The sequence below is a fragment of the Cibotium barometz genome, chromosome 36 (genome assembly GCF_041138505.1).
Source record: "Cibotium barometz isolate CiBa-2024 chromosome 36, ASM4113850v1, whole genome shotgun sequence".
In the NCBI taxonomy this organism is placed as follows: Eukaryota; Viridiplantae; Streptophyta; class Polypodiopsida; order Cyatheales; family Cibotiaceae; genus Cibotium; species Cibotium barometz.
This window is the reverse complement of record NC_141081.1, coordinates 462,676-477,218: the sequence shown is the minus strand read 5'-3', so window position 1 is coordinate 477,218 and position 14,543 is coordinate 462,676. Positions and strand designations below refer to the sequence as shown.

General features: G+C 48.6%; 1 protein-coding gene across 1 annotated transcript in view; it reads right to left on the bottom strand.

Annotated features, from left to right (window-relative positions):
- The window catches only part of LOC147617368 (uncharacterized protein At5g02240-like), a 97,495-nt gene that overhangs the window by 49,628 nt on the left and 33,324 nt on the right, over positions 1-14,543 (bottom strand). Inside the window, exons 3-5 of the mRNA XM_086775626.1 lie at positions 3,631-3,667; positions 3,449-3,546; positions 3,297-3,358 (exon numbers count right to left, since the gene is read on the bottom strand). Coding sequence (XP_086631752.1) covers positions 3,297-3,358; positions 3,449-3,546; positions 3,631-3,667 — 197 coding nt within the window. The remainder of the gene's footprint in view (positions 1-3,296; positions 3,359-3,448; positions 3,547-3,630; positions 3,668-14,543) is intronic.

Genomic DNA, 14,543 nt, shown 5'->3' with positions numbered 1-14,543 from the left:
GGGGACGCATATTTTGACTGCGAGGCGGATGGTCTCTCCAGCTGCATCGGAGCATTGGCGGCTACAGGGACTCTCACAGGAGTTCCTGGAGGATTTTTGGACTAGGCTCTAGGCTAGTCGACAGGCACGTAGGATCTCGACTTTCCAGTGGCTGGTTGCCCACATGGGCTCTGCAGTTGGCACCTGGCTTGTCTACAGTGGCCTTCCGTCGGCCTGTGTCCGATGCAGCCACCCATTGGAGACACAGAGACATTGCCTTTGGGACTGTCCATAGGCGCAACAGATTTGGCTGAGGATGCTGCGCATTTTGGCCCCCCTCTCTCCAGAGGGCATGTATACGTGGGGAGCCGCTGCATGGTCGACTTCGTCAGGGTTGGCACTACAGGCCACCTGTGTGGATTTTCCCCCCTCCTATTGTATGATATAGCCTCTCAATTATTTGTACTTTTTTGCACCTAGGGAGAGTCTCCCTAGCTGCCTTGATTGGATCTCTGCTCTGCCTTCTTATGAGCAGGAGAGGGTTTTGTAGCCCACTGGGCGTTTTTTTTTTATAACTAATGAAAGGATCTTTTCTCGGAAAAAAAAAAAAGAACAATAATCATTTTAGGGGCTGTCCACACACATACACAAGTGGGTACACAAACAGGGGTACACATACACAGGTACACAAACAGAGACAAATATGCAAATACGAGACTCCGAATCCCAACAAAGCAGCCCTGCAGCAGCTCCCCCCAGCCTCCAATGAGGAGAGACTCTGCCGGCTGCTGCTGATCCGGAACCACCTCTTCAGGATGCCCAACGTTCTCACATAGCTTAGGGACCCCTCAGTTATGGCTCACCCAGTCTCTTGGCGAGTGGACTAGCTTCACGTGGCTTCCTCTCAAGAGGCTCAAGAGGCTCAGGATAGATGCCTTGCAGAGATCTGAGGCAGACAGCAGATAGTCCTCGCCATCAACTCAGCCATCCCCCCCCCGACAAGCAGACCCCCCTCTAGGACCCCTCCCCTCCACAGTGGCTGGAAGCTTTCACACGCCACAACATCCCTTTGGTGGTACTAGGCTCAGATGGAGGACCAGCTCTCATTTTCTCAGTCGGATGTCATGGATGTATCACCCTTTCGCCAGCAAAGGACTTCAGCGGTGGCTCACTTCAGAGGGTCCGGATCATCGGCTTCCATGAGCACCACTTGACACAAGTCCTGGAGACTCACTCTGGGAGGGCCAGCATTTGATGCGGATTTAGTGGCACCCAGGCAAGTGGGAGTGGACAGACCCAGTCAGCCTAGAGACCCCAACCACCCCCTTTTTCCACTACTCGAGGAGGCTAGTCCACCGAATCCAGATGCACGTGATTGATGGTACTCCCACTTCAGCATACTACCGGTCCTCCTAGGACATCTCACTTAGCTTCCTCAGAGACTACTGGAAGCGACTATGGAACAGCTTTCGACCTCGGAAAGTCACTCTTTTCCTTTGGCAAGTAGCTCACAGGAGTTTAGCAGTTGGCAAGTGGTTGGCCATTGGTGGTCGTCCAGCACAATGCACAAGGTGCAGAAACCCATAGTAGTCGCAGCAGCGACATTGCCTCTGGAAGCATAGCAGGTTGGTTGAGGATTCTTCGTTTGTCTATTCACCACCTCTTGGACTTCTTCCCACATCATCACTTGGAGGACAGTTGCCCGGGTGACAGAGTCAAGACCCGCCCTCCACTATGAAGAGAGATGATGGTCAAGCTCTCAAGTTCACACATTGCAAGATAAGAGTCTATCCCCACCCTCAACTTTCCAGTAGTGGCCTGGTCCTCCGGCACTTGTCAAAGGTGGGAGATCAATAGCAGCATTGGGGCATGGCACATCTGCCAGCATGGTGCACTGAAGCCATTGAGGGCTCCCTCACCCACCCAATGGAGTCCATCCGTGCCATATGGACAGACATCATTCATACCCTCTACGGTCAGTGGGGGAAGCATCAGGCAGATTCGAACCACATGCGGAGACATCGAGAGGCCTTCCTTCGCATCTGGCGGCAAGGCCCCTCCCTCTCGAACAGAGCTGGTGGCCCTACTTGGCACTGTAGGCAACCATAACCACCCCCCCCCCCCCCCCCCCCCCCGGGCGGCCGCGCGATTACATTCCAACCGGCCTAAGGTCAAGACTAGGACGTGTGTGCTAACCCAAGATTAGGGTTAGGATTAACCCATGATTAGGGTTAAGGCTTAGCCCAAGGCCAAGCCTAAGGTCAAATTGTTGCAAGCCTGCCAATCACCGATGACCCCAACCTGGCGTCCCATACCACCAAGCCGTAGCCACCCATTGACAGCTCCATGGCCATGAGATCTTGCACGCTCCGTCGTATACCCAAGCTACCACGTGGCTCCTTGATCTTTTGTGTCTAATAGTAACCCTAGGTCCCTCATATAGTAATAATCCCACTATAAGTGGCCCGCTTTTATTTATAAAGCTTTCATGCTTTATGTATAAGCTTTTAGCCATTATTAGCCGTAGGCTATTAATTATAAGCGTTTCGCCAATCTAGACCTCTTGTTGCTAGCACCCTTTGCCCACGTGTGAACCCTCCAGGTCCCCATGCCCTTGGCTAAGGCTTAACCCTAATCATGGGCCCTAATCTTGGGTTAGCACACACATCCCTAGCCCTGACCCTAGGCTGGTCAGGACGTAACACCCCCCCTCCCCCTTTTCTCTTGTATGAGGTAGTTCCCTCTAAGAGCGGCCAGCCAAGGAGGGGACTACCCTCACCAATGTCTTTTCCTCCTTTGGAGGTTCTGAGCAAGTATTTCAGCCTGTTGGCTGGTTTTTTTTTAACTAATAAAAGGATCTATTTCCCGGAAAAATAAACTAGCAGACACATGCCAAGGGGGGACTTATGAGCAGACCTCCCCTCTGCTCCTAGGCATGTGGATCCACAAGTGGACCTTGCACTGCCTAGTTGGCACTTGTTGCCACAATTGCTCCCTAGGCCTCTTCTCCACCTGGTCATGGCATCCTCTGTTGTTGGCCCCCAGAGAAGCTCTCCCCCCATCGCTGCAACCCCCTTCCTTCCCCGCACGGTTCCTTTTCAGCATTTTACTGCTGACCCCACTAACATGTAGACATTTTTAATTCTACTAATAAAGAATCTCTTCATGGACTAAATGTATGTTTGTGATGCGTATATATTACAAGATGTCTTAGTCCTACCTTTTACTAAGGCAGGCCAAAAAGAACCCAAGTCGAGACAAGCTTACCTAAATGGACATATGACAAAAATTAGCACCGTCAGTATGTCCTTTCATACCTGATTATTGTGTATGGTACACCAGAATCTGCCAAGTACTGCTCTGCCTTTCGTTTCCATATCTAGTGCAACACCCAAGATGAGATATAACTTTCACCTCAGCAAACTAACCTTTCCATTCTTAAAGCCATAGAAAAACAAGGACACTTTACCAGAATCTTCCCATTCCCGAACGAGTTGAGAGGATGATTAGGATTAGTTCCGCCCATAGAGCCAACCAAAATGATGTGCTTCACGCCCACATTTTTAGCTGCAAGAACAACTGAGCACATTTAGAACTGTACAATTCTGGGATTTGACTCCACGTATTAAGGGCGCTCATCTTGGTACTTACCTGCATCAATTTGATTCTTCTGCCCAATCCAATCAACCTGTTCATGATAAATCAAAGCAAATGTTTTCAGCACTTGAAACTAAAGGAAGAGAGCATGGTAATTATACCCCAAGATATCAAACATACGTAGTGATTACTTTTCATGTGTAGAACTTCAAATGATTATAAGACAACAATCAGCAATGACGAAGTACAGCCCAAACACGATGAGAGAAATAACTTGCTGGAAAATTCTGCCGTGTTGTCTTTCCCTATTGCTACTCACTCAACTGGCAGTGGACACACCCCCTCAAATGGCTGCTCAAAGTGCTCATGGGGGAAGGACCTTATCTGTGGTACCACCCAGTCACCCACCCAATGTGTGCCTTTCTACACACCCCAACATGGAAGCAGTGGGAATGTGTCCCTTTTCTCATGATTCAACCTTCCTTTGGAAGGGATTCCGCAAAGGAATCGTTTTACTTGGAAATTTCAGCCTATCCACATTAAGAGAATCCACAAGTCCATTTTCATGCTTAACATTATCAGGAACAAAACCCAAGTATGACAAAAAGATTTCTTCGTTTCTTTATTAAGTTTGATTTGTCTTAGAAGTCAAGGCCAGCTGGTCATTGATTTGTTTCAAGTCTTGCATATATTCCAGGTTTCGGTTGAGTATGCAATGTTTCCTTGCACATCGGTTTCTATATTAACATTGGCTTTGCCTTCACGAGACTTGACTGCATCTAGGCACCTGGAAGCCATGTGGTCTTTGCCATGTAGGCAATCCTTTGTTGTGGAGGTAATACATAAGCTGTTCACTTGCCCCTCAGCTTCTTATCAAAGACATCTTCAGCTTTAAAAAGCTCCAACCGAGCGAGCTGGAGCTCCTGCTTCCCCCCCACGCACCTGCAGTCCCTTTTGCCTAGCCCCTTCCTTGCGCCCCCCTTCACCTTGCCCTCTGCACCCCCCCGCCCTCCTCCAGCCCCTCCCTCGCACTAGGCGGCCCCCTCTTTGTCCTGCACGCAGCTCTTTCAGCTGCGGCCCCTGCCCCTCTGCCTGTCTGCAGCCCGCCCTCTTGCATTCACTCTGCTCCTTCCCGCTTCCCCCGTCCTGCTGAGCTTCGACTTCCGGTCTGCCCTGCCTCCTGTTTGGCCCCTTTCCTTTCCACCAGCCCCTCTTCCGCCTAGCCTGCCTTGCTTTTTCCCCCTTAGTCAGTCAGCAGCCCCACCCACGCCCCCCATGATAGGAGGTGTTATCAGGAGAAAGAAAGAAAGAAAGAAAGAAAGATTTTATTAACGTCTTCCAAAAGACCGAACTCGGCCTATGAGACAAATCAGTGTACCTGTGTGGGGTATCCTCTGTCATCCCAACAAAATGAAAAAGTACTGAACTAAAAAAGCTGAATCTGGGTGTGCAGTAAGTACAGTGAGTGGGGGAGTGAGTGGGGGAGGTGATGGAGCTCTACTACTAGGAGAATGCAAAGCTATATGCATGGAGTATACAATCATGATATGCAACCTAGCTAGCTCCATCCTGTACCATATTGGGGGTATAGAATGGTATACATCAATGAAGGGGGTGTCCACAGCTCCCTGAAGAACGTGCCTGGGTCTGCTCTGAAGCGAGCCAGTCGCTCCGCACCCTCTCTGTGAAACTGAGCTCTGATCTCTATCATCTCTCTCTGGTATAGGCGTGGTGTCCGAAAGCTAGGTGTCCTCTGTCTCCTGCGGCTCTAAGTGTCTCTGCTCTCTAGAGAGTAATTCCCTGCTGTGTGGGGGCTGGGAGTGGGGTGGATCTCTGAAAAAATGTAGTAATTTGTGTCTGTCGTCCCCCCTCTGGAGCTGTCTGAGCCTGTAGTAATGATGTCTCTTTGTGATGCTGTATGTCTAGAATGAATCTCCCCAGGAACCCCCCCGCCCCCCCGCCCCCCCCCAAAAAAAAAAAACACCGCTTCGATTCTAGCTCAAACGGCCAAGATTTGATCCGACGGCCACCTGGTCCATTCCACTGCATCTTCCCTGCCAATCCTAGCTGCAGTAGCTCCATAATCAAGTTCAAAATCCGGTTTTGTATGTTTCCCTTCAAGGATTAGCTGTGGGATTAGCGTGTACATGTCATGCACATGACATCCCCCCTGCTAAACTTGATGACGGATTCCACCCTAACCCTGGATGACTGTCATCATCCCCTTGTCTCCTCACGGACTCCCAACCTGTCATCCTTCCCTTCTTGGCAACCTTTTCATTGAAAACCCCAACTATTCTACTCCAAACCTGATGAAGATCTATGCATCTGTTCTAGTTTGTCCCCTTTCCTTCTTGCCCTATCCCTGAACACTTTCTTTGGTCTTCTTTTCCTGAGTATTGAGTCTGGCACTCTCACTCCACCCCTTGGAGGATCAACCTCCCTTGGAATTGTTGCCTGAAAGCCGTTCCTGGTATGCCCCAAGTGGCATCCAACTCACAAGACTACCATTCCCCTTGGGTCTTGTGGAACAACATCAACCAACCTCCTGGGAACTTCTTCCATGTCTTGTGTTACTCTCCTTGGACTGTGCACCTTCATCTGGGACACCATTAGTGTTTAGCATTGTTGAACCTGATACTGATACAATGTTTCCTGCTCACCACACCACCAAAAGATCAAGACACATGCGATGGTTTCATCCATGCGCGATGCAGTAAGGGTGGGTGGGACATGGGTAGCAACAATATCTCAAAACCAACGTGAAGCTCTGATACCACTGTCACATGCGGAAGCTCTGGGGTCTTCTTTCAGCCCTAAACACCTTCATGGAAAATGCTGATGCAAAACGCAAGCAAGAGATGGAGAGAAGAGAGAGAGAGAGAGAGAGAGAGAGAGATGAGTTTTAGTATATTCATAGTGTACAAAAAGGAAGTACAATCTCGCTAACCATAGGCTGCCCTTCAAAAAGGTTGAAGACCCTAGTCTAAGACCTATCAACCCCCAACAAGGTGAGAGATGGCAACAATGAGCCAAGCGCCTACTATATATAGGCCTTGGAAGCTTCAATGGACTAGCCAACCTACTGTCGACCAGGTCCTTGGACAAAAATCCTTTTTTTGCTGCAGCCGACACATGATCCTCTATTTGTCTGCTGGCCAACAACCACCTGGTCCATTCCACTGCATCTACCCTACCAATACTAGCTGTAGTAGCTCCATAATCAAGTCCAAAATCTAGTTTTGTCTGTTGTCCTGTAGGGCTTAGCTCTAGGATTAGCATGTACATGTCATGACAGAGTGGCAATCTTCCTCCTTCCTACAAATACCTTCATTGTGATAGCTGGAGCCCACAATATGCACATTCCAAGGCTCATACATACATGAAGGGAAAGATTCATGGCCATCTCGCGCAGTTTCGCCCCCGGACGAATAGTGATTACTCTCCATCCAAACCCACGCCCAAGACTCTTCAAGTGGAGGGAAGTTCCGACAATTCCACCCTCCACCGATCTTAAGTTATGCGGGATTGTGTCGTGGAACATTCAGGGTTTGGGAGAACCACAGTGCTTTCAAATGTGCGGGGTCCTTACAGAGGAGCTTCACAAAGATGTAGTTGGTGGGCCCATCAACATTCTCCTCCTCCTGGAGCATCATCTTTTAGAGGGGTATACCCGCCGCACAACAGGGAGATCCTTCAAGGCAAGGATCACACCTTTTGGCCTCTCCGGAACCCAGTGTGGGGTATGCAATTCCGTCATCGAGCAATTATTAACTGCAGTGGTAAACTCAAGCACTGTTGTCACACTGGGAGAGCTCCGTCAGAGTAACCATCAAGATTCGAGATATCAAAGTGGGCTTTCTGAACATGTGTGCGCCAAATGCCGCAGCAGGCAGAGCTAGAGTTGGCAGAGGACAAACTAGGTGGCATGGTTATAGTTTTAAGTACATAGTACTCGGCCTAGGAGGAGTTGATTTTGGATTTGAGGGGACACGACCCTTGGCATTGACCAAAGTTCAGATGCAGCCCCAACCATCTATGCTTCTCGAGATCCGGCAAGAGGAATACAAGCCCTAACCTATCCAAATTAGACTGGTTTTATGTAGATGAATGGGCTTGTGGACGTGGTGGCATGATAGACCGGTTTTATGTAGATGAGTGGACTTGTGGACGTGGTGGCATGATTCGTATTCTAGCAGGCACTACTTTCTTCATTCATGCACTCGTCATTCTATCCTTGGAGGACCCTTGGAGGCAGGATAGACATTTGGGCACTTGGATCTCAAACAGCCTCATTCAGGACCCCGAGATATGCAACAAGATAAAGGAGATCCGAGAGAGTTTCGATTGTCACTCTAGTTCAACGGGCAAGAGCCTTGGAGACATCAGCAGTTTATTACAAGAGGCAGCACATAACCGATTGCCTGGCTTCCGATAGCAGGATAGGAGCATCCATCAGAGCCTAGCCTCCTTGCAACGGCTTCAGAAGAGTACCCCATACAGCTGTGGTTTGGGGCCCAGTTGGCTGCAACCCGTATAGAGCTTAGTTCCATCAAGGACAAAGGGTGGAGTACAAATACCATGCCAGAGCCTCCTTTTGGACCCCAGTGGGGAGACAGCGTCATTGGAGATTTCTTTGAGATAGCAAGCCCACACAGGCGGAGGGATGGTATCCGCAGGTTGCAAGGCAACAAGGATGGATCCATTTTTGCGGATTCCCCCCATGTGCAAGCCATTGCCACAGATTTCTTCCACTCTCTCCTCTTGGGTGCGCCCCCCATCCTCTCAGGTGATGGACACATGTGAGCGGGTCTGGCAGCATATGAGAGGTGGTTCCTCCCGCTCTGCAGACTTTCTTGTTGACACCCTTTACTACAGAGGAGCTTGCAGAGGCACTCCCTAGGGGAAAATGCCCAAGAGAAGACGATCTTTCGGTTTCCTTATCTATCCGACACTAGGATCTCATGGAAGGCGGCTTCAAAGCTGCCTTCAATGAGATTATGATCACGGGAACCATGCCGGAGAGGTTGTCAAAGGGATTGACCTATTTGATTCCCAAGGAGGGTGGTGACAGATTCGAGATTCGGCAGTGGAGGCCCATCACCCTCCTACGGACCGCCTACAAAATTCTAGCCAAGACCATCAGCCGATGATTGAAGCCTTTCCTCCCCAATTTAATCCCTGACACGCAGACGGGTTTCATCCACGATCAGAGCACCCTAGACAACATCTTCACTTTTTGGGAGGCAACCACTTCGGCCAAGTTGAGGTAGCAAGATCTTATTGTTATCCTTCTAGATTTTGAGAAAGCCTATGACACGGTAGATAGGGGGGATTTCTAGAGGGGACGATGTACCGGAAGGGATTTCCTAAGGAGTGGGTCCGAAGGGGTCTTTTGGCTCTACTCGCTTCACTCAGCCAGGTTCTCATTCAAAGAGCCAAATGCAACAGATTTTCGCTTTCTCACTCGGTCCAGCAAGGCTATTGAAACTGCACCGGCTAAGTGTGAACGTCCTTGGGCACCGTCTCGTGAACAATACGTTCGTCAACACTAAAATGAACTAGCCACAATACACATAATCACTGAAAGATACATCATTGCTCAAGACAATCTGCAAAAGAGAAGCACTGCACAGTACACCACCATTGGGGCTGCGAACGGGCCGACCCCCCCCCCTCAATACTGAAGTATGTTATTGGAGTATTTTATTTGTGTACAAAGTTCCAAGGGCTTGCCAACCAGATAATCCATGCAATGCATAACATGAAGACATATTACCCAAACAAGTGTTTGCTAGTGAAGAATGTCAAAGCCGGACTCGTCGAATGAGTTAATGCAACCAAGCCCCGACTCCTCATACACTTGGAGTTGTGTGAACACAAAAGTGTCGTTCCGAGACCACACACGAACAAGCGCGCTCTCATACTAGAGCCTGGCTCACACAGCTTGCGTAGGAACGGGCTTGGTCCTCCCAAGTGTAAGCACACAAACAGGTGCCCACACTCTACAAGTACACGAACAGATAGATCCGGTACACAAGCTGGTACTCAATGTAGAAGGTACGCGAACAGGTACTCACCAATGAGGCCGGTACACCTGGTTTACAGAATCAACCAGCAGGTTTACATGATGTGGGCGGTACAGAAGGTACTGCAAGTACAACCAGTACAACAAGTGCAATCAGCAGGCACAGTCAGTACAGTCAGCAGGTGCAGTTAGGATTTCAGCAGGTACAACAGTGAGTACAGTTCTGATTTTCAGCAAGTACAGCTGGTACAGTTAGGGTTTCAGCAGGTACAACAGTGAGTACAGTTCTGATTTCAACAAGTACAGCTGGTACAGTTAGGGTTTTAGCAGGTACAACAGTGAGTATAGTTCTGATTTCAGCACATACAGTTAGGGTTTCAGCAGGTACGGTGGCTGGTACATGCAGTACAGCAGGTACAGCAGGTTCCCACAGTAGGTACACAGCAGGTAAAGAAGGTACAGCAGATACAGAAGGTGCCCACAGTTGGTACACAGAAGGTACAACAGTTATCCACCAGAGAGCAGTGGACCAGCAGAAAAGGGAAGAGAGGAAGGGAGAGATGGGTGCCAGCTTGCACGAGAAGGAACAGGGGAAAGAGGTGGAGAAGAATGGGGGAGAGGAGGTGGAGGGGTCCAAGCCCCTTGTGCCATGTGGCACAGCCCACCATAATTAATGGTGGGCACCTCCTTTAAGTGTCCACACAATTATGAGGCCGTGACTGGGTTCCCAAAGTTTAGGCTGGCCACCTTTTAACCTTGGGTCCCCTTGGGTCCCGGGCCTTGGGCCAGTGACCGATGCCCAACTTTAGCAAGTGTGAACTACTAAGGTTATAAAACCTTTACAATAATAAATAACGGTTAAATGAATACTTACCACTTGTTCACGTGCCACAAACCATGTGAGAATACAAGGCATTCACACGGCTCAAGGGTGGGCGTCCCCTGCTGTGAACTAGACAAGACATAGCAAGCATTCACACAAAAACAAGTCACACGAAATCATTTTCAGGCAAGCAAAGATGCGTGCACATGCATTATGCAATGAATATATCTCCCATTCCTAGAACCTGTAAATAGCAGGTCTTCCTGAGCACGGAACTAGCTCAGTGGGAAGCCTAAACTAGGATCCTGACATGGGTTCCACGTCTTGGCCACACTACAGGTGACACGAGGCCTCGCCTCCCATAGGTGACGCGAGTCCTGGTCTCAGTGCGGTTGACACGAAGCTCCCTAGCCTCCCGTACCTTGGCAAGAAATAGGGGAAGACCACTTGGGCGGCCAAATGGTGCCATCCCCCGGCTTCTAAACAATTGACCTCACCTGAAAAGCTCCAGATATGCTTGAAGAAGTTGTGGGTAATCTTTGAAGTAGTCTTCATCAACCCATTTTGCTTTGATAGGCAGATAGTTCTTGAACTTCACAAGGTATGTCCTACAATGCTTACCGGCAGGTAGCTTTCTCTCCTTGTGAATCTGTTCAGGTTGAAGAACTTCCTCTAGGTCATCAACCTCTTCTGTGACGAGCTCTTCTCACTCTGGCCCCACATACTTGTTTTTTTCCGGGAAAAAGATCCTTCTATTAGTTAACGAAAACAGCCACAAAGGGCTAGATACAACCACGAAAGGCTAGAGACAAACTCGCCTCATACGAGGGCGGGAATCAAATGATCATAAGGGAAAGAGACGCTTCTCCTCTGGCTAGCTGCTCTGTGAGGAGAAGGCTATCTCATACAGGGGGAGGGGGCAGAAACCACCACACAGGTGGTTTGTAATGCCAAGTGGGGTCACCACCTCTATCTATGAGAAATGGGCCAGGCCAATAGAGCCTCAAGAAAGCTTCCCGCTGCTTCTGCATGCGGTCAGAACCTCCCTGTTAACTTCCCCCACTGACCACAAAGGGTATGAATGATGTCGAGCCAAATGCTCCCGATGGACTTAGCAAGCAGAGTGCGGGTACCCTCAATGGCCTCGCTGCATCTAGCATGCCCAAAGTGCCAGGCTGCGATGCTACTCAAAGAATGAAATAGATCTTGCAAAGAAGCACATGTGCAAAAGAACTGAAGTAGAAAACTTGTTATTTGCTGAAGTAGAGCACGAGGGCTGCCCGTAGGTGCATACAACCAACAGCAATGGCTGAATAATGAAGTGCTAATGATGCTAACCCAAGCCACCTATTTATAGGTTGGACAAGAGCTGGTCGGCCAGCGTAAAAACAGTGGGCTGGCCGACTATGCAAAAAATACTAGAATAATGTCTAAAAAATAGACAAAAATAGCAAAAAATATCTAAAATAAGATGAATGCATGGCCTCATGAATCTGGCCAGATACAGCATGAAATAAGCACATATATGCCCAATCTGGAGATGATAATGCCAACACCTCCTCTTCAACGCCAGATGGGCGGACCAACTCCAGCACGCTGAAGAAAGACCTCCAAAGAGTCTGAAGGAACAACCTCCTCATAAAAGGCACAAAGCTTGCGAAGATATGGTACATCTGAATACCGAGAAGGTCTTCGGAAGAAGCCACGAGAAGATCGAGAAGATATCGAAGATGAAACAATAGGATCAATCTGAAGAGAGAAGCCCTCAGGAAATGGAACCATAGATGGTACCTCCTCTGCATCTGCAACAAGTATCGGGATCGAAGTAGACTCCTCCTCTGAAGAAGAAGCAAATGAAACAACCACTGGAACAAACTGACCATCAGTGATAGTAGAAGTTGTCAGGTTCAAAGTAGGGACAGGCTCCAAGATAGTCCTTGCCCTTGTTAGAGGCAACAAAAGCAAACTCTGACTTGCCTTTTCCACGAAGCATGCACTTGTCATGGAGATAACTCGCGACTTCCTCAAAAGGGGGGGGAGGCTCACGAAAGTAGATGTGATCTTTGAAAGAGTCAAAGGATGATGGCAGCTTACCAAGCAGTTTATGGATCGGGTTGTTGATTGAGCTCCTATGCTCTTCAAGCTGCCTCTTGATCCTTGTGAATTCCCCAATCTTATCAATGATATTATCTGAGTCACTGATGGTAATCTTCTCAAGATCCGCCTCCAACTTAGCAATCTTCACGGAACATACTCTCCCGAACCTCCTCTGAATCTCATTCCACATCTGACTGGCATCACTCCGGGAAGATATGAATTGTGCCTGGATAGATGGTGTCATACAATGGATGATGATGAGACGGACCCGTGCATCCAGAACTCCACGAAACGTGGGATCCACCACGTGAGGAGTGGTGACAAAGGGCTCCTTCAAGAAGCAATTGCATATAAAACGACCAAGTATGGTAGTTGGTAGCAGTCAGCTTCATGGAATCACTCACTTGAGGGGGTGAATAGGATGGCACATGGGAAGGGGTTGGGATGAGGGTTTGTGGGATGGGAGAAACAAGAGAAGTGGTGGTGGTGGGGAATATGAAAGGAAAAGAAGCAAGAATCTGGGAATAAGGTAGAGAAACAGGAAGCTGGGAAGAAGAAGCCTGTGAAGTTGGGGCTTGGGATCGGGGAGAAGAAAAGAGAATCCCCGAGAGAGAAGAATGACTATGACCAGAAGCCATATCCTCCGATAACGCAGCAGAATCCTCCTCTTCAACAAAGCTGATCAGAAAATCAGCAAACTCCTCGAAAGCTGAGTGCAACAAAGAGAAAGGAAGGAGAAGAAGGGATGGGAGGGTGGGAAACCAAAAGGAGAGGTAAGAAATGACTCCCCTGGGTTAAAACCCTATTGTAGCACCAAAATACAGGGCTGAGATCTGAAAACGCAGATCTCAGGCTGAAAACGCAACACCTCTGTGGAAAACGCAGCTCCTCAGTGGAAAAAAACACAGCTCCTCAATGGAAAACGCAGGTCCAGAGCAGAAAACGCAGATCCACAGCAGAAAACGCAGCTCCTTTGTAGATGTAGATGCGGTGGATCTTTGCCTATAGCAGTAGATGTAGAAAACGCAGGTCCCTTTGCAACACTGGGCTCTGATACCATGAAAGAATGAAATAAATCTTGCAAAGAAGCACATGTGCAAAAGAACTGAAGTAGAAAACTTGTTATCTGCTGAAGTAGAGCACGAGGGCTGCCCGTAGGTGCATACAACCAACAGCAATGGCTGAATAATGAAGGTCTAATGATGCTAACCCACGCCACCTATTTATAGGTTGGACAAGAGCTGGTCGGCTAGCATAAAAATAGTGGGCTGGCCGACTATGCAAAAAATACTAGAATAATGTCTAAAAAATAGACAAAAATAGCAAAAAATATCTAAAATAAGATGAATGCATGGCCTCATAAATCTGGCCCAGCATGAAATAAGCACATACATGCCCAATCTGGAGATGATAATGCCAACAGCTACTACAAATTTGGTTGTGACTACTACTGCCGACATACGATGGTGAGTGTCACAAAGTAGGGGAGCCAGAGGAACAATAATAGAAATAGACCAACACTTCAAATACTAGACAGAGCATGAAAAACACAGCAGAAGAACCATAAACAATACAGTAATATTGCACTGAGCCGGAACGGCCACCCCCCCCTAGGAACCTTTTTATTGATATAGAAGCTTTTACAAGATACCAAGGTGCGGGTGCATACAGCACCGGATTTTCCACAAAACATCAGCACATATCTCTTGCCCAAAACTCAATCTAGAGCCAAGATACAAACATAGCACTCAAAAGCCGTCCGAAGACTACTCAAAATAGTCCCATAACCAGCTCATAATCAGCCCATAAACTGTCCATAAAACGGCCTAGTACGGAGCCCAAAACAGCCCCGAATTCCGTGCCAAATCAGCCCCAAAACTGAGCCATAAATCAGCCCCAGATTCCTCCAAAATAGTCCCAAATAACAGTCCAAAATCTGCCCCAGAAGAGAGTCTACCAGCCCCGTCAAGCTCTGGGAGAAAGCGACCAGCCATGTGGCTGTCCTAGAGGAAGTCGACC